Consider the following 20,178-nt stretch of genomic DNA (forward strand, 5'->3'; position numbering starts at 1 on the left):
CCAAGGCTCTTGAACCTCCAGGACTCAATGGCTTTCCACAATAGAAGCCTCGGCTTGCAACCATTATAATGACTTGGCTAGTCATGAGAAACAAAAATGCATCAACACCCAGGCCTATTGCAATATCAGAGTCATCTACACAGTACCTATAATTTGCTTTATTATCCACGGCAACTTTGGCTTCTCAAAAGAAGTTATTGTTCATTATATCGTAAGGAACCAGCAATCAGCCACTGAAATTAATTATGTCAGGTCCAAACCAATTCTCAAGTTCATATGAGAAAACTTAGTCATATAATTCCTAATTTAGAAGACGTACTTTCAGGCTTCGACATCTCTTTATTCATTTATGTTCCATTTCAATTAATCAATTAGAGTTAATGATTTACACCAAAGTGGAAAAACCAACAAATGTTGACTTCTCAAGACATATAATGTCTTTTAGTTTTATAATCTATTTGACATGTTGAAAGCATGAACTGGGGCTGGAAATCCTTCATCAAGCCTTAATTAGTCTTTTCACTATTCTGGCCTTGGCTTTAACTTTATGGGCCACCAAACAAAAGTTAAACCGCCATAGTTCCCAACCCCACCCAAAGAAAAGGGAGAAAAAGAGAAGGGGCAAGGAACTCTTACAGCAAAATCCCAAGCCCCTTGTTATGAGCCGACAATAACCCTAGTCTTTAGGGTATGTCTGAAGTGAAGGGGCCGGGCCAGTAGTCATGGGCCGAGATTGATGGGTTAAATGATTATAGCCGGTTAGTGAGTCTGTTAAGTTGTTTATTAAATCTGTTAAGAGTCATGGGCACGTCTGTTAGCCCTTATCAGTTTGTTGAGTCACGTGGGGTCATGGGTCATGTTGGACCGAGTGTGTTGGACCAAGTCTTCCTGTATTTCCTGTTTTGCATTTAAATACTACAGTTACACTTAATGAAGTATGATCAGTTTCTACATAATTGGATATTACAATTTGGAGGACCAGGCCCCTCGAAGAGCCTATCAAATTTACATTACAAGTTCTGTGTTATAACAGTGGCATCAGAGCCGCGTTCCTGCGTAATGGCTGAGGGTACATGCTTTGCACAACTTGCAGAAGTAGTTTCTATGTTAAAGGGTGAAACTGTGCACCTGCGAAAGGAACAAGAGCACCACAAAAATATGCTGGAGGCAGTACTACAACAACTCAACAATTTAGCAACCAGTTATGAACAATTGGCAGTACAAAGTACTAATCAAGTACGAGGAGAGGAGTCTTCACGTGTACAAGGTCAGTTTAATCAAAACCCTTTGTTTGACGGAAATGGGGGGATTCATGCTAGGTCCCTTAGATTAGATTTTCCCAAGTTTGATGGGACAGAACCCATGGAGTGGATTCTCAAAGCCCAACAATTTTTTGCTTATTTTAAAACACCCGAGGATCAGAAACTGCAAATTGCCTTCTTCCACATGGAAGGCAAAGCATTGTCTTGGTATTGTTGGTTAATGGATTCAGGGCCTATTGGTGGATGGGATGAATTTATTTCAGCACTTAAGGTGCGTTTTGGGCCTTCTACCTATGAGGATCCAGTAGGGGCGTTCACCAAACTTAGGCAAACCACTACGGTGGAAGAATACCAAACTGAATTTGAGATGTTATCTAACAGGATTAGTGGGCTTACAGAGGATTTTCGTATTAGCACCTTTATTAGTGGCCTACGGGATGACCTGAAAATTATGGTAACTATGCTTAAACCTAACACTATTTCTGCTGCGTTTGGTCTCGCTAAGTTGCAGGAAGAGGAAGTGACTAGGAGGAATAAGGGGATGACAAGCAAAAATCACAGCCAGTATATACCCACCAATCCCTATATTCCCAAGCTGCCTGCACCCACACCCCTAATGAGGTTACCACCTCCACCACCAAGACCTGAAAACAGAACCTTTCCAACCACCTACAATCAAAACAGGAGACCCACCATTCCCATAAAAAGAGTTACACCTACCCAAATGCAAGAATGAAGGGAGAAGGGACTTTGCTACTACTGCGATGAGAAATATCACTTTGGACACAAGTGTACCAGGCCCAAGCTTTTTCTACTGGAAGGATTAGGGGAAGAAAGGGAAGAAGAAGAGGAGGCTGACAACAGTGAAGGGAATCTGGCCATTATTCAGGCAAAGGATCCTGTTAGGGAGGAAAAAGAAATTGGAGAGCTGTTAGGCATTTCATTACACGCCATGGCAGGTTCTCTAGCACCTAAGACTATGAGGATTGAAGGTTTCATTAATCACCAAAAGGTTTTAGTTCTCATTGACACAGGAAGCACACATAGTTTTGTGGATTCATATGTAGCAAGGAGGTCGAGACTGCCAGTGGGAGAGAGCCAGTTGACAGTCAAAGTGGCTAATGGAGATAGCCTTCCTTGCCAAGGTTATTGTAGGGTAGTTTCTATCCAACTACAAAATTTAGGGGTTAAAGCTAACCTTTATTTATTGACTTTGGGAGGTTGTGATGTGGTGTTAGGGGTTGATTGGCTAAGAGGTCTCGGGTCCATTTTGTGGAATTTTTCTGACTTAATTATGCAGTTTAATTTCAGGGGCAGTGAATGTAAATTGCAAGGGCTGCAACCACCTCGTGAATCGTTAGAGGAAGGGGAACACATCCCCAAATTCAAAAAGGGAGTTGTTAAAGGAGTTTGGTTACATTTAATTGGGGCAGAAGTGAAAATCACAGAACCCACTAGCATCCCATCAGTGTTAAAAATAGTGAAAGATTTTGAAGGGTTGTTTTCCGAACCCCATGGCCTACCTCCACCCCGGAGTCATGACCATAAAATTGTTTTGCAAGAGAACTCAAAACCAATGTGTGTTCGTCCTTACAGGTATCCCTATTACCAAAAAGCTGAAATTGAGAAGCTGGTGACAGAAATGTTAAGCAGTGGTGTTATACGAGGGAGTCAAAGTCCGTATTCATCTCCGGTGCTGCTGGTTAGAAAAGCGGATGGAAGTTGGCGTATGTGTGTGGACTACCGTGCCCTCAACAAAGACACGGTAAAGGATAAGTACCCTATTCCTAATATTGATGAATTATTGGATGAACTCTTTGGGGCTGAAATATTTTCAAAACTAGATTTGCGCTCTAGTTACCATCAAATCAGAATGTAAGAAGAAGATATACCCAAAACAGCTTTTAGGACCCATGAGGGTCATTATGAGTTTTTGGTAATGCCTTTTGGGCTTACCAATGCCCCCTCCACATTTCAAGGGTTGATGAGTGAAATATTTAGACCGAATCTAAGGAGGTTTGTTTTGGTTTTCTTTGATGATATACTGATTTACAGCAAGTTGGTTGAGGATCATTTACAGCACTTACGGATTGTATTGGAAACATTACAGTCCCATCATTTATTTGCAAAGCAGTCTAAGTGTGTATTTGGTTGCAGTGAGGTGGAGTATCTAGGTCACAGAATTTCTAAAGAGGGTGTAAAAGCTGACCCTCACAAAATTTCAACTATGTAGAGCTGGCCACTGCCCAAAAGTTTGAAGGCCTTACGAGGATTTTTGGGACTCACTGGGTACTACAAGAAATTTGTGCAGGGTTATGGCACCATAGCAGCGCCCCTAACTGCTCTACTCAGGAAAAATTCATTCGTGTGGTCTGATAAAGCACAGGCCGCATTTAATAGGCTCAAAGAAGCTATGGTTAGTCCTCCAGTTTTAAAATTACCTGATTTCACTAAGAGTTTTGTAGTGGAATGTGATGCCTCAGGAGAAGGATTGAGAGCTGTTCTAATGCAAAAGGGAAGACCAATTGCCTATCTAAGTCAGGGATTGAAGGGTAGAAGTCTCATGCTTTCAACTTATGAGAAGGAATTATTAGCCTTGGTGATGGCCATAAGGAAATGGAGGCATTACTTGGTAGGGCAGCATTTCAAGGTCCGTACTGATCAGCAGGCCTTGAAATACCTACTGGAGCAACGGGTGGGTACCCCTGCTCAGCAGAAGTGGGTGTCAAAACTGCTAGGGTATGACTTCTCGGTAGAATACAGAAGTGGGAAACCAACAAAGTAGTTGATGCCCTGTCTAGGCTACCTTATACAGAAAAACCAGAACCCACAATCAACCCAAAAACCATTCCAGAACACAACCCAACCATCCAAACAGATCACCATCAGCCCATCCACCTTACATAACCAACCACCCAATCACAATGCCAAGCCATAAGCACCATTCAAACCCAATGGACCGAGGAGTTAAAGAAGACTTACCCCCAAGATTCCCAGTTGTAGGAGCTAATAAGCAACTACCATAAGTGAATCTTGGACCAAACCCGATACCAAGTTCGCAATGGCCTCCTCTTTTACAAAGGCAGGCTTCACCTTGGGAACTTAGAGCCATTTCAGCAAGAGATCCTGCAGCAGTTTCATAGCAGTCCATTAGGGGGCCACACAGGAGTATATAAAACATATGCAAGAATCAAAAAAGAGTTTTACTGGCCTGGAATGAGGAAGGATGTACGAGCCTTCATCCGAGCTTGTAACAGCCCGCTAGAAATTCAATTGTGAAATTTCTATTAACTTTAGGAATCTCGTGAAAACCCCATAAGTTTTCACGAATCCATTAATCGTATAGGTTTTTGTCTAACTATATAGTTAGTGTTATTATTTACTATGATATCAGAAGTGTATTTTTGATTATTGGAGATAGTTAAAAGTGTCAAAATGTATTATGGTTTGTGCCATTAGACTCGGAGGGTTATTTAAAGTCTTATGGCGTAATAACATTTTTTCATATTTTCGGACAAAACGTCTGTTCAAAACTGTAGATATTATTGGATAAAAAGAAATATCTTGAGGTAATTTTCATGAATATTATTGGGTAAAAATATTTTGAGTTGATTTTTATAGATATTATTAGATAAAAATATCTTAATTTGATTTTTTGTAGATACTATTGGATAGAATATTATGAGATAATCTTTTATAGATATTTTGGGTAGGAGAAAACTACACTCAACTCTCAACTCCAGTTTCATCTCTTCCATATCTCATCCATAATTATCTCCAGCCACCTCTCCCCACGAAATTATCTTCATTTACACTTTCCATTGAAAGAATATCAAACACTCTCTCTCGGATAGCTTTTAGGAGGTATTTTGCACTCCAATTTCGAAGCTGTTGTAAGTGTTTTATCATAAAGTCTCCTTCATATAAGTTGTTCCTTTTTGAGTCTAGTTTACATGGATATCTTATTTTCCCCATTTGAAGATCATTTGATCAGTCAAATATTGTATAAACTATAGAAAGGTCATTCTGGGAGGTAAACTGGAGAATATGTTATAGTTTGGAGTTTTTGACCAAGCTAATGGATAGATATTGGTCCGAAATTTTTATGGAGTATTTTTAACATGTATATATGACTATTGGTTGAGGATTTTTGCATGATTAAAGGTTTTGATGAAAGATGTTCTTAGATTTAGAAACTTAGAAACTGGAAGAGGAAAAACAGTTTCTGTTTTGAGAAAGTTTAACTCTTTGGTGGTCTAAACCTATTCTAATGACTTTGATAATTTTATTGGGGGATCCTAAACATCTTATATACATGTTATATTATTATTTTGAAGATATTTGATGTTAGTTTCAAAGATATGAAATTTTATGCAAAGAGATATTCAGATAAGCCAAAGTGTGGATATTCTTGGCTAAATTTATGTTTTGGTTAATTTCTAACCATGTGATCTTGAATTAGAAGCTTGTATATGTTTTAGGACATCTTTTTAAACCATGTAATGGTTTGGTTTGAAGATCATATATTTATAAGTCATAGATCAAGAGATTTATCAAAACTAGTTGAGGAAAAAGTTTCTGTTTTTGGACTAAGTGTAAAACCAAAAAATCCAAATGGTATTTTGTGATTTTGGTGACTTTAGTTTGATGATTTAAAGCATGGTTGATGTTAGGATGATATTATGAATATGTTAGAAGTAAGATTTGATTTTTGAAATTCTTAGAGATGTTTTGATTTAAGGTCAAAACTTGTGATTCAAGTGCTTGGATCTTTTTACAAAAAAGTTTGGTGTTGATTATTAGCTTTTTCTAAATGGATGTTTTAAGTATGGTTTTGAACTTAGGATTGGAAGATGTTTGTTGCAAAATTTTGATTTAAGCATGAGTTTTGAAGTTAGAAGGAATTGCAACAAAAATAAAGGGAAATGGCCTATGGATGTTTCGACCATAGTGTGTTCTTCATAGTTGTGTTTTGTTTTAAATTTTTCTGAGTTGATATTTAAGTTTAGGACAAAATTTACATGAGGAATGTAAATTTTAGAAACTTTTGGAGTTAGTATGCAAAATCCTTAAGTTATGGGTAAAACGATAATTTTTCCACATGTAGAGAGTAAAATGAAAATTTTACTCTTTAAGTTAGTATTTTTCATATTTCAAATATTTAGTGATTTAGTTCTAACTTTTAAAATCACTAATTACAGTTCCTCGTGGTCGCACTTGAAGTTTTATAAGAAACGCGGAGATCGAGGTAAGTTAGCTTTTAACTTACTAGCAGTCTACTGTATATGTGTGTTAAGTAAAGGAACTATAATGTATGTATGTATGTTATCATATATGTCATGCCATGCCAAGTTATCACGTAATTGTCTATTATACAGAATTTATTCTGTCATCAATTTTTATCTGTTACATAATATATTCTGTCATATATTACTGTACATTACAAGTATGTCATGTTAAATATGTTGTCTATTATATGTTATGCCATGTTACGAAATGTTTCTATTTCAAGTTGGTCATGTATTTCAAGTTATGTTCAAATCACGTTATGTTACGTCAGGGCTCCAGTCCTTTCGTTTTCCAGTCACGTTTCATCTTGAGTACATTCAGTATGTGTAGAATACATGGGGCCACAACAACTGTGAAGTATGTATTTACACGTAGAATACATGGGGCCACAACAACTGTGAAGTATGTATTTACACGTAGAATACATGGGGCCACAACAACTGTGGAGTATGTATTTTTCATGTTAAGTCAAGTTTGTGTAGAATACATGGGACCACAACAACTGTGGAGTATGTATCTTTCATGTTAAGTCAAGTTTGTGTAGAATATATGAGGCCACAACAACTGTGGAGTATGTATTTACACGTAGAATACATGGGGCAACAACAACTATGTAGTATGTATTTTTCATGTTAAGTCAAGTTTGTGTAGAATACATGGGGCCACAACAACTGTGGAGTATGTATTTACACGTAGAATACATGGGGCCACAACAACTGTGGAGTATGTATTTTTCATGTTAAGTCAAGTTTCAGATCAAGTTCATGTCAAGTCAAGTTCAGTTCATGTTTCAATTTAAGTTATATCAATTATGCTATGTTGTACGCCAAGTTATGCTTTAATTACTTATGAATTTGATTATGCATTTATGCTTTTACTGTCATGCATGCATCATTAGCTTGTGTGGAAGTTTTTTGTTAACTTACTGAGATTTGTAATCAAATCTCACTTTGGTAGTCCCAACTACCATTCCCCCCGAATGGTAGATCTTGTTACAGGACCTGAAGGAGAATCAAGAGCTGATCAACTAGACACAGTTGACTAAGCGATGGTGCGACGTCAATGTTAATATAGTAGTTAACGTAAATTACTACTTGTACAATGGAGTTGCATCTTTAGTATTTTTTGGATCATAACCATTTTGGACTAGTGTTGTGATCTACTCAATGGGTCTTTATGTATGAAGTATGTTTTAAGCATTTGGGATATTTTCAATTTGGTGCATAATATTGCTAAAGAAAAAAATTATCCGCTGCGAATATTGCATAATGTTAGATGCATGTTAGGAACATTGCATCTTATATGTCATGAACGGGGGCAGGTAACCTTGTGTTGCATGTCTCGACGCTTCAAATGTCCATCCGATCCCAAACGGAATTTGGGGGCATCACAGAGCTTGTGACACATGCCAGAGAAACAAGGTGGAAACCATTCTACCAACATGCCTGCTCCAGCCTTTGCCTATTCCCACCAGGAATTGGCAGGATATAAGCATGGATTTCATTGAAGGGTTACCACCATCAGGAGGGCGTACAGTGATCATGGTGGTGATAGACAGATTGAGCAAATATGCTCATTTCATGTCTCTTACTCACTCTTACACAGTAATAACAGTTGCAAGGGTATTTCTGGACAATATATTTAAGTTACATGGTTTTCCACTAACTATTGTCAGTGACAGGGACCCGATATTTACTAGTCAATTTGGAAGGAACTGTTTCGACTCAGTGGTACAGAGCTATTACTTAGCTCAGCGTACCACCCTCAGACTGACGGCCAAACAGAGGCAATGAACAAAGGGGTCGAGTGTTACTTACGGAGCTTCTCAGGTGACAGGCCACGCGATTGGGCAAAATGGCTACCGTTAGCTGAGTATGCTTACAATACTTCAGAGCATACCTCAACTAAGGTCTCACCATATGAGGTAATCTATGGCCAACCTCTGCCAAGAATGCTACCGTACGAACCAGGTTCCACTCGGGTGCAAGCCGTGGACGAAGAACTCAAAAGCAGGGTATTTATTAATAAATTGGTGCAGGAAAATTTGAAAGATGCACAAGAGAGAATGAAGCTATATGCAGACCGTAAGCGTACCGAACGGGAATTCCAAGTTGGAGACAGAGTATACCTGAGGCTGAAACCTTACCGCCAGATGTCCGTGGCCATGAGACGAAACCTTAAACTTTCGCCCAAATTTTATGGCCCGTTCACGGTGGAACAACGAATTGGGAAAGTCGCATACCGGTTGGATCTACCACCGGGATCTCAAATCTATCCCGTTTTTCATGTATCGTGCCTCAAAAAGACAATCGGAGAACAGATTAGGCCACTTACCGAGCTGCCGACGATCGCGAAGGACAGAACCTTAGAACCGGTACCCAAACGGATTCTAAGCAGAAGGTTGATCAAAAAGGGACAGTGTGTCAGGGTTGAGATGCTGGTTCAGTGGACAGGAATGGCCGAAGAAGACGCAACGTGGGTGGACCACGAGGAGCTTCAACGGCGCTTCCCTGACCTTGAGGGCAAGGTCTTCTGAAGAAAGGGGCAATGTTATGAGCTGACAATAACCCTAGTCTTTAGGGTATGTCTGAAGTGAAGGGGCCGGGCCAGTAGTCATGGGCCGAGATTGATGGGTTAAATGGTTATAGCCGGTTAGTGAGTCTGTTAAGTTGTTTATTAAATTTGTTAAGAGTCATGGGCACGTCTGTTAGCCCTTATCAGTTTGTTGAGTCACGTGGGGTCGTGGGTCATGTTGGACCGAGTGTGTCGGACCAAGTCTTGCTGTATTTCCTGTTTTGCATTTAAATACTACAGTTACACTTAATGAAGTATGATCAGTTTCTACATAATTGGATATTACAATTTGGAGGACCAGGCCCCTCGAAGAGCCTATCAAATTTACATTACAAGTTCTGTGTTATAACACCCCTCGCCCATCGGAATCTTCAACTCTCTCTCTCTCTCTCATTTTTTTTTTCTTGAAAACATAAGGAAAGATACGAAAATATGATTTTTATTTCTTTTTACTTTTTTCTGAAACCTTCAAGGCAACCAAATGGCAGGATTGCATTCGGTGAGAGTGGGTGAGAGAAAGAAAAGGCCATCTGCTGAGAAAAAGAAAGGGGAGAGAACGAGGAAGGAAGATAAAGGGGGCTTCGTGGAGATGACGAAGACTGTGACAGTGGCTTCGTGGATTCGTGGGGAAGACAAAGACTGACTGTGGAGAAGACGAAATCGGTTTCATGGGTTGTGGCTTTGTCGTCTTTGGCAACCGTGGGGATGGGGGTTTTGATGGAGAAGACGATAGGGGCACGGGAACTGGAGAAGACTCAGATGACACCTTCTGTCTTCATGGGGATGGGTCTCGATGGGGATGGAGGCCTTTGTTTAGGTTTGGCTATGAGAACAGAAATGACGTCGTTTCTATTTATGCCACGTCATATGTGAGTAGAGTTTTTCTTAACATATAAAGCTACCTGGTGGCCTTTAGCCTTTATTTATTCGTTTACTTTTTGGAAGACAGAATAACAAAACCCAACGGTTGGGGGTGAGGTTATCTCTGGGAGGGACGCCGAAGATGTATGAAAGAGTTGGCCTTTAGCTTTCAATGCTGCTCGTCTTTCTGTGTCTTCCGGGGGTGAAATAGGTCTGGTTCGGTAATGGACTAATTCATCATTTTTTTTGGATTGGATTGGATGTTCGGTCCGATTTTTTATTTTTTTTATTTTTCTCTTCTTTTTTCCCCCCCAAATAAATTAATAATAAAATTTATTTAAATTACTAAATTAAAATGAAGTGAATTATTAATGTAAATTATGTCACTAACTCATTAAAAAATTATTTTATATAGTCAATAATAATAAATTAGATGAAAATTATATCATTAACTTATATAATTACTATATAAAAATAATATATTAAATTATGAAAAATATTTTAAAAATAGATATATGAGTTCTGTTTAACTTAGTCCAGTCCAAAATATATAGACCTGGGACCAGACCGAATGATTTCGATCCACATTTTTTAGAACCGAAACCAACTAGACTAGAGTTTAGTCCGGTCTGGTAGGTTTTTTTGATCCGGACTGACCAACTTACACCCCTAGCACTATCTTCTTGCTTGGGCTTTGTTTTCTAGTCTCTCTCTACAAGAAATTTGTAATTAACATCTTTCATAATATATATCATTAATATTGTGTCATATCACAATTTATTTATTTATCTTAAGTTCTTAACAATAAAACTTAAAACAGATAATTTTATATGGTGAAATCCGATAGATATTATAAAGATATACTACAAGGTGAACAAAAGAATGTTTCCACTGAAAGAGAGTTGTCGAATGTATTAGCCTTTGAAAAACATGTTTCAAACTGTGTCCCTTATTTTGGCATTGAAGAAATTGCGATAGTTTACTTTGATAATGATTAATATATGGAACATGTAATGACAATTATTTCATCATAAAAGTGCAGTGTCTTTCTCATCATCTATGTTTGTCATATAATGTTTTGAATCCATCCTAACCCAATTATGTCTAGATTGACAAAATCTTTTGGATAAGTACATATCCAAAATAGAAATATGAGAGATTCTCCCACCAAATAATTATTAACGGAGAACAAAAAAATTATTAATGGAGTATTACAGAATGCCAACCATGAATCATTACAGGGCTTTTTGCATTACATATCAACAAACTTTCAAAATTAGAACACAGAACCCACCCAAACAAAAACGTGTATATATATCTATCCGTCCAAGCAAATTCATAAGGATTACCAAATTATGAGATCACTTGTTTACACTCTCCAAATTCAGATACATAACATTCCAAATAGTCGCATGGCAGCCAAACCTAAAGCCTTATTATGTTGAGAGCTCTTAATATCTCCACTCTACAGCTGTAATGCACATATCAGCCATCAATCTATCGATTGCAAGTTAGCCCTTGCTTCTGAATAACCAATAATCTAAAGCAGAGGCATCATGGAATGGTATGAACACATAAGCTGCTAGCACAAAGCTCAACCAATTACCACAGGATCAATTCACAAGTGAGTTTCAGCCTTTTTCCTTCCAAACAAAAGAAGCCTTCTAAACCCTTTGGCAGGTTTAGTTGAGTTCTCATCGCTGTCCCATTTCTTCCTGGAATGGACTGTCCTTGAGACTGCTCCATTACTTGGCGGTGGAGTCAAAATTTCTATCTCAGAAATTTCTGGCGAGAATAAAATATTTTCATTTGTTGGTCCATTTGCTTCAATATTCTCAGCAGAAGCAATCGGACCTTTGTTAGGCGAAACTGGCATAGGATGTATAGCAATTTCAGGAATATGGTCGCAGGAGCCTTCAGAAAGTGTTTTTTCTTCAGCATGAACAGAAGATGCATTAGATAACCCAACAACGTTACCTTCTAGCGGAACCAAATGCGGAATATGATCTGTAGGCACAGATGAGACCACATTTACAGAGTTCCCACTATAGTTTCCATCATCCAAGGTATCCCTATGCGAAATCTTATCATCCGCATTGTTTTCAGTTGAAGATGTACTGTGCAGGTCCTTGATATCTTTCAGATCAAGGGCACCAGTAGCTTGGGTTATTAGTGCAGCTAATGACTTCACTGGCAAACCTGCAGTTGAATTCAAGCAATCCTTTACTTGGATATCAGAGTCCAAAGAAAGTGTCTGATTTGAATTCTTAGGGACCATTATCTCATCTGAAGGCTTGACTTCGTTTGGACTAGGTTTCTTATTCTCAGCACCGGCAGTCTTCTTTGGCAAGGTGCTTGCACCTGCCCCAGTTGGCTTCAAGGTTGATTTTTTGGGCTTCACGGATTTTGATTGAGTTGGGGAGACCTTAGGTATCCGTGCAGTTGCAAGGCGGTCTATGGTGGAACTCCTAAGAACTGGCTTTTGTAGTTTCTTGGTCTCTTGGATTGGGGTCTGAGTTTTAGGCTTCTCGATCTTTATGGAAGTAGTGTCGGTTCTATTTACTGCACCTGTCCTTTTAGTTGTTGCTGTATTAAGTCCGCTAGAAGCACTTCTTTCAGCAATTCTCTGCTGGCGTTTAAGCAGTAACTCCTCCATTCTCTTTCTTTTCTCATCTTCCTGTCAGATTAGGGACAGAAAAGAGTGAATAAAATCGGTATAAATAAGCAGAGAAATAAATTAAATAATAATGGAATTTAAGAGACTTCAAAATCCCCATAAAATGAAACATTCTCAGGCATTTAATGAACACATTCGTGTTGTTGTGGGAACATCTAATCCAGTCATCACCAGAATGACTTGAAGAGAGGAAGGAAAAACATGAAAATTATTTCATACATTTTATAAAGAAATCTCCAAGCTTAAACAAATTTTTGGCAATGAAATTATATTATTCAAAATGATAAGAAAAACGCAATGGACTTGTGCCTAATTCCACGTTAAACGTTATAAACAATCTAAATTAAGACATTTATATGCTCCTCACACCCTGCTTCCCAGAAAGAAAGAAAGATGAAAGGAAAGGAAATGCCCTTTTTTTTTTCAAGCACGCGGGGGTGGGGGTGGGGTTTAAATAAAGCTGAAAACTTATTATAAAGGAAATCACAATTTTTTTTTTCATTATTTCTCTCATTCAATCATGGATCCAATTGGACCCTAAATGTTTGTTAAATACCTTCTCAAATTTGCTCTTCGTAGTTGATGTTTGGCTTCCAAAAGATGGTTTGTTGCTCCTCAATATGGTGCCAAGTTTGCTTTTCCCAACGGATCCATTTAAAAGTGTTGACCTTGCTTCTTTATTTGAAACTTTGCCCACAGGTGTCCCACCATGTTTACCTTTTGTATCCTTACTATTAGGAGGCAGCTTATCATCAACACAGCCAGCTGTTTCACTGTCAGATTGCCTTTTATTGGCTGCAACAGATAAAATGTTATTTTCATAATCCATTTCCGGAGTCCAAGATGCCATACTGTGCTCTACTCTTGCATCACGATCAAGCACCATGTAAAGGTCATCTGGCTCATGAGTGGCAATGGCTTCAGGCTTATTGTTTGAGATCTCAGGTGTCCCATTTTCATATCGAGTAGCTCCAACAATCTCTGGAACCATGCTTATGTCAGTCCTTAATTGTGAATCAGATTCATTATCTACTGATCGAGCTTGAACCATGAAAGAGTCATCAGCTAAAACATCTTTTTTGTTTTTTTCAGCACAAGAACCATCAACAGCTACCAGTGAATTGTAAATGCTGCCAAACACGTGGAAATCTTTGCCTTCATCCCGATTTGACGATTTATCTGGCTGGCTGCTTATGAACCAGTCTCCTTCATTTTGACGTTTGGTTATGGAAAATTCAGTAGCACAATCAGATAGAATGGCATGGGAATGATCCCCTGATTCATCAATTCGCTGTGAAAACAAAAATTCTTCAGCTGTAGTATCTGCCTTCCTAATAGTTGGGTGCACACTTTCCTCAACTTCAAATTCCCGAAAGGGAGTTTTTCCATTCATACCTGTATTCCTCACTGTTACAACAAAGGAATCACTTGGTACTGTTTGATGCTTTGTAACTTTTTCCTTTTCCAGGTTAGAGGCCCTTCCCTCTTCAGAGTTTTTAGTCATAAAATATTCCTCCTGAACCTCTACTGTGTTAGCCTCTGTAGCAACATAACTTGACTCATCTCGCATAAGAAGATTCTGGAAAGCATCCCAGTGGTCATTTCTCTTTTTTCCCTCAGAATCATTTGAAACTCCATTCTTAATTTCCTGATCAGTACCATCATTTGAACCATCCACAATGCCAGGATGCTTGACCCCCTGTTGTTTCTTACGACGATGTGAGGTTGATTTTTGTCTTCTCTCCAATGATTCAACTGCTTCCTCTACTTGCTGTTTGAGTGAATCCCCATCAATGAATGAATCCTCATCAGATGAGTTACCCTCAGAGATAGTGTCCTTCTCTGTATCCCTCTTAGAGGTTATGTAATTGATATTGCGGATAACAACCTTTCTTGATGACTTCTTCCCGTGCTTCTTTTTACGTGGCTGCTCTTTTGAAGAGCTTTTCTTGCCTTGCTCCAAATGCTCATCCTCTGATTCATTCTCAGAACCGGAGTCACTAGGTTCCGTGGATCCATCTTGATCTGAAGTTTCCAAAACTTTACCATATGAAAGTTTCTTTTTATTTCTATAAGATGATTTATGATTCCGACGATTATCCAGCTCCCGATCCAGAGCAAGACCAGTGTCTTCCACATTTGAAGGCCATTGCATAGGCCCTGGATAGTAGGAAGATGCAGGCTGCATGCCAGGGAAAACATAGCCTGGATATGGGGGCATTTGTTGGAATACTGGACCTTGAAAATTGGGCATGTACTGAGGAAACTGGTTCGGCCATGACATTGGTGGCACTTGTGCCCTACCATTTGTTGATGGTATTTGAGTGGATGCCGGCAAGCTAGTATCTGCACATTTCAGAGTCAAGGATGTACCAATTATCCACTATAGGGAAAACCAAGTCTTCATAACTAGCAAATTAAACATAAGCTGCAGACAAAACAGTTTTTCTGTACAAGTAGAGCCAGGGTAAAGATGATTTATATGAAAATGAAATTGCATAACTCTACTGTGTAAGAATACACGAAGAATTGTTGGTCTAGGAAAATCAAAGTTTTGCCGTGCATCAGGCTAGAATGTACTTTTTTTCTCTTTTTTTTTTTTTTTTGTGCAAAACCTCATGTCACCATAAGCTAAACTAGTTTGGATTAAAACACAGTTTGCAACTTGCTTTTTTATTATATTTAGCATGTACAGTCTTTTTTTTAAGTAGCCTGTCTAGTTACATATGGTAATTAACTTATAACAGGCACACGTCCATATATGATAGTAATAGGCAAACAAGAAAATTTTAATTGTTAATTAATTAAAAAAATTAAAACATAATACAAAAGCCTTATGTCTTGTACAGCTCGAAATTATTAAATTTGAGAGTCACTACAAAATCTGCAGATTACCATAATCAATACACCTTCCATGTACATGTAAACTAGTCAAGAAGCTTTTATGGATTGTGTTACAAGTAAAAAGAGGTTTTTCGCTGTAATGACAATTGCAACCATACCTTGGCTAATATCCAAACTTCCATGAATTGCAGTTGAATTGGACACTGATGCATCTACAGAGCCGTTCTGTTTCCCACCTGAGAGGCTATTTGGGTGAACATTTATCATAAAACTATCGTCGTGATCTTCACCAGCAAGTATGATCCCAGATGTTCCCAAGTATGGCAATTCGGGCTGAGAGCTTGCCTGCATTGCCGCAATTTCATCTACCCAAAGCCTATCTTCATTCTTTTTCTTGCATAGATCGATAAAATTTATGCATGCTTCCCTAAATGAAACCAGACACATTATTTTCCCTCACCAATATTTTAAACAGTTCACCAATATTTTAAAAAGGAATTCTGAAACAAGTTGAAGACTGAGAAAGTAGGTGGGATTCCTCAATCAGGGAAGAATCTTAACACAGTATGGTCCTCAAATTGAAAAGACTCATTTGAATGCTGATAAAAAAAAAAATATCTACACTCTTTCAGTGCATAATAAATAACAATGAACAAAACCAACTAGCCTAGTAAAACAGAAGTGTGACCATAGAAATGGTAAAGATAAAATAACAAACTGATGTACCCATTGTAGTTCATAACTACAACTATTTGTAGATCTACTCTTTCCCTCATACCTTAAACGTGAAGCTCCAAAAGCATCAGCAAAGGAAATGAGATCTTCTATATAATCGAGCTCATATCCAGTAACTAAAGCACGGGCATAAGCCATTGCTTGCTCTTTACGGAGAACTGCCTTCCGGGTTTCCAGAACACGCTGAAGATGAATCCTGTTCATTACCAACAGCTGAACAATGAATGCATGAGAGTATACATGTATGGTAACTAGGTGCATATAATAATTACAGGTGACCAATAGAAAACCAGAAAAATTACTTGGAGTTTTCTTCAGCTACACCACTGCCTTTTCCATTGGATTCACCCCTTGACTAAGATGACCATCAAAATAAAAGGTCAATACTTCGTGAGAACTTCAAAGGAAACATCCCTAAACAGTTTATTTTACAAGAACTTAAAAATGATGACATACATCAGAAGTGGCATTTGATTTCTTCCCATCAGTAGCTGATCCATTTCCTGTCAATTCCAAGGTAGTAGGAAAATTCAGTCACACAGTGCATCGATCTACAAATTGGAAGAAAAATAATCTAATTTCCATCTCTCATTTTCAGGTTTTATATTTTTCTGTCAGATTAAATTGCAAATTTTAACCTTCTGAATCCCAATCAAATTTTACTTCTGTTATCTAAAACTATACAATGCCTAAAGGTCATAAAAAAGAAAAAAAAAGAAAAAAAAAAAGAAAAAAAAAGAAAAGAGAAATCTATGATGGTTATTGGTGAGTTTTCCAAACCCAACCAACCCCCCTCACCCCCACCCAAATAAATAAATAAAATAAAATAAAGCGTATAGCCACAAATTATACATTGATATACTCAGAAAATATACCAAGCATCGAAGTTGCTTCCAAATAATTGGTGAAAATACAACAGAACAAAGGCATTAACCAAAACCAAACTAAATTGAAGCTTAACAATTTGGGAATGCAAATGATTTGCTCGACATAAAGATCTTAGGAGAATTATTACAAGGGGCATAATATACATGAGTATATCTAATCATACCATCTGCCTCTATCGAGTCACATGATTGAATTGAATTCTCAATCTGCACAATCTCTCTCTCTATAGTCACAAATCTCTCAAGAACTTCTGGTGTGCTAACAAATCTCACAAACCTGTTTCATACAAATAAAGCAAACTAAGATAATTAGCACAGAATGCTGGAACACTTCCAAAGCAACCAAAATGCTTAAAATTATTTTCAACTCCATTAGTTTCTTCAATAAATTACAAATTGAATTCCGCAAGAATCTTTTTGCATAAATGGCCGGATTCTCATCAAGTTTATCAATCCAATCAAAAAACGACGTCATTGAACTAAGGAACACTAATCAAACATGTACATTTTCAAACTGAGGAGGTCACACGCATAGACCTGCGTGAATATTTACCTTTGCAGAGTGGCTTTGGTGAACCAGGGGGCACGTGTGCCCGCCGGACGCAGAGTGATCGAATACCCACCTCTCAAAATCTGATCTTTGGCGCACTTAAGGTGCGAAATAAAGGGTTCCAGAAGCCCCGACGCCAAATTCTCGCCCAGACCGCCGGCGAAAATCACCAAGTCACATCTTCAACAAATGGAAACCAAAGGACAAAAATTTTAAAAATTCAATTCAGTCAGAGTAGATGGATATAGACAACTGGAAGAATAAGAAGAATACCTGGTTCTGGTTGGAGTAAGTTGGAAAAGAACATGGTCAAGAAGAGTTGTGGAGTCCATTGAGTGAGAGAGAGAGAGAGAGTGTGTGTTTCAAAGGGTCATAATCTCAGTTCGTACAATAAATTGGTCCGTGGAAACTTTCTGCCGGTTTACTATGTTCTTCCAGTGTCGCACATGGAATACTAGAGACAGACAAATGGAGTGCCACCAAGAAGCAGAAGCGGAGCACATGGGACTGAGCCAAGGACCGACGAAACAAGGAACAAAGACGAGGATTGTTTAATGTTTTGTGTTGGATTAGGGTCCCACTTAAACATGCCGCCAGCGCATCTATCCATCTCTTGCTCTCTATCTACTGCACACACTGGCAGAGTTAAGTTCTCTCTCTATCTGAAAAGGAAAAATAATTATAGAAGAAGAATACGACGATCAGGGAGATGGGTTGTGCACCGTGTAGCATTGGGTGTGGTTGAGATGTCAGTTTGTTTCTCTCTCTCTCTCTACTCTATTATGTGTAAGCTTGTTATCCAAGAGAGCAGAAAGCAGACACCTTTTTCTCTCTCTTTCCCTGTTGGCTTCGCCATCACTATCACAGTAGAAGAGTGAATGAGTGGCCAAGGAATAATAGCCGTGCCTGTCAGCGGTCAGCCAACCACAAAAAGGATTCTTTTTGGTTGTCCAAAACTTGTGAAATCCATAGATGAGCAGTATATTTATCTCACGATAACTATGATATCTATGAACAGATTTTCTTACAAAAAATTATAAACTTATGTGATTTAATTTAATTCGCCGACTCTGTCTAACTATATTAATTTATAATTTTCTTTATAAAATATATTTGTACAACAAAAATTTCTATCATGTCACAATTTAAATCGAATTCATTTTATTTCACATTTAATCATGTGATATTAGAATATGGAAATAAACCACAAACAAATTAAGAAGAAGAAACGGAAAGATGTATTAAGATATGAACTCCTGCAACATTGCTAGAGAGTATATTAATCTTATTTTTAAGCAATTTTGAATTTCCCGACTCAATGATCAATAGTAAACATGTGTCTAATTCATCAATTGAAAAAGAGTGATTCTGTGGGATTTTCCAATAGCGCATAATGCTTTTGCAACATAATGGGATTCGCATTTATAAAATAATGAATAATACTATATATAAATTTTTAATAGATAAATTTCATACAAACTATTTATAAAAAAGTAGATCTTATTAATAAATAATAGTTTTTTTATATTTTTTTAAGAAAGAATATTTTTTTATACATGCTTGATTTATCTATTTAAATATTATACAAATCATTTATCTAAAATGATAGGATAATCATAGCTGCTTAATTATGCCAAAACAAATAACCTAGAAACATGCAAACAATCATTAGAGGGACTCAACCCACTTTAAAGGCATTGATGGTTGCTTTTAATTTGCAACCAAACCCCACTCCTAAAACGTGTACTTGGTTAGTTACAAATTAATCCATCCAAGACATATGAGACAATCCTTAAGAATTTGCTTTCTGTCTTTCGAATGATTCAATGTGAACTGTCAAAAGCAGCACAACGGATGATTATTCAGAGTCCCATAACTACGGCCACCTGCAAAGTTCAGCGTCCTCGGGATCAAAAAAGTCCAGAAAGGTTAGTATGACAGATACACATTGACAAGAAAGAAGTTAAAAAAAAAAATAAAATGAAATGCTCATTTCTTCCATATTTAGGGCTCCACTCAAGCCTGGAAAGTTGAGTATGACAGATCATAGATATTAACAACAAGACTAGTTGTAATATGGTTAGCAATTAAAATGCTGTCTTAAACTACACTAGTACTATTCCTTAACGAGACCTCTACATTTCTCTCTATATTAACACTACTACAATATTATTGGACTTGGATTCTTTAAAGGGTCTCAAGGATGGAGACGGCCAATTGTCGCTTCAATAATTAGCAAAACCTCCACACACACACACACACATGTATATATATAATAACATGCTGTCGATTGCTGTAGTAGTACTGTTGTTGCAAGTGAGCACAAGAAAAGGAACATTAGTAAGGATGTGCATGCACAAAATGATGGATTGCTCATTGAAGGGTGCAAAAGCTTCCCAAAATCAGATAGGAAAACCTCCTATTTTCAGGTCAAGAAAAATAATATGGATCATGAGCTTATTACAGATAATTATGTGGGTACTGGATATAATTGCAAGT

General features: G+C 37.8%; 2 protein-coding genes across 3 annotated transcripts; one reads left to right on the plus strand and one right to left on the minus strand.

The window, feature by feature from the left end:
* Window positions 1–1,059: 1,059 nt before the first annotated feature.
* On the plus strand, window positions 1,060–4,047 carry LOC122282508. The gene is made up of 4 exons (XM_043094454.1): window positions 1,060–1,883; window positions 2,001–3,137; window positions 3,318–3,405; window positions 3,496–4,047. The coding sequence occupies exons 1-4, from the start codon at window positions 1,060–1,062 to the stop codon at window positions 4,045–4,047; spliced, it is 2,601 nt and encodes an 866-aa protein (XP_042950388.1).
* Window positions 4,048–11,214: 7,167 nt separating this feature from the next.
* On the minus strand, window positions 11,215–18,392 carry LOC122281133 (COP1-interacting protein 7-like). 2 transcript variants are annotated; one of them, XM_043092413.1, is made up of 9 exons: window positions 17,953–18,392; window positions 17,683–17,859; window positions 17,294–17,406; window positions 16,699–16,745; window positions 16,545–16,597; window positions 16,286–16,438; window positions 15,666–15,934; window positions 13,220–15,009; window positions 11,215–12,663 (listed from the first exon to the last, which is right to left on the minus strand). In XM_043092413.1, the coding sequence occupies exons 1-9, from the start codon at window positions 18,009–18,011 to the stop codon at window positions 11,605–11,607; spliced, it is 3,720 nt and encodes a 1,239-aa protein (XP_042948347.1). In that variant the 5' UTR covers window positions 18,012–18,392; the 3' UTR covers window positions 11,215–11,604. The 2 variants fall into 2 exon arrangements, with proteins under 2 accessions (XP_042948347.1, XP_042948348.1); XM_043092414.1 differs by lacking the exons at window positions 17,294–17,406; window positions 17,683–17,859; window positions 17,953–18,392 and having other exon boundaries at window positions 16,286–16,455; window positions 16,699–16,733.
* Between the last annotated feature and the right edge of the window lie 1,786 nt (window positions 18,393–20,178).

Source organism: Carya illinoinensis, chromosome 11 (genome assembly GCF_018687715.1).
Source record: "Carya illinoinensis cultivar Pawnee chromosome 11, C.illinoinensisPawnee_v1, whole genome shotgun sequence".
Lineage (NCBI taxonomy): Eukaryota > Viridiplantae > Streptophyta > Magnoliopsida > Fagales > Juglandaceae > Carya > Carya illinoinensis.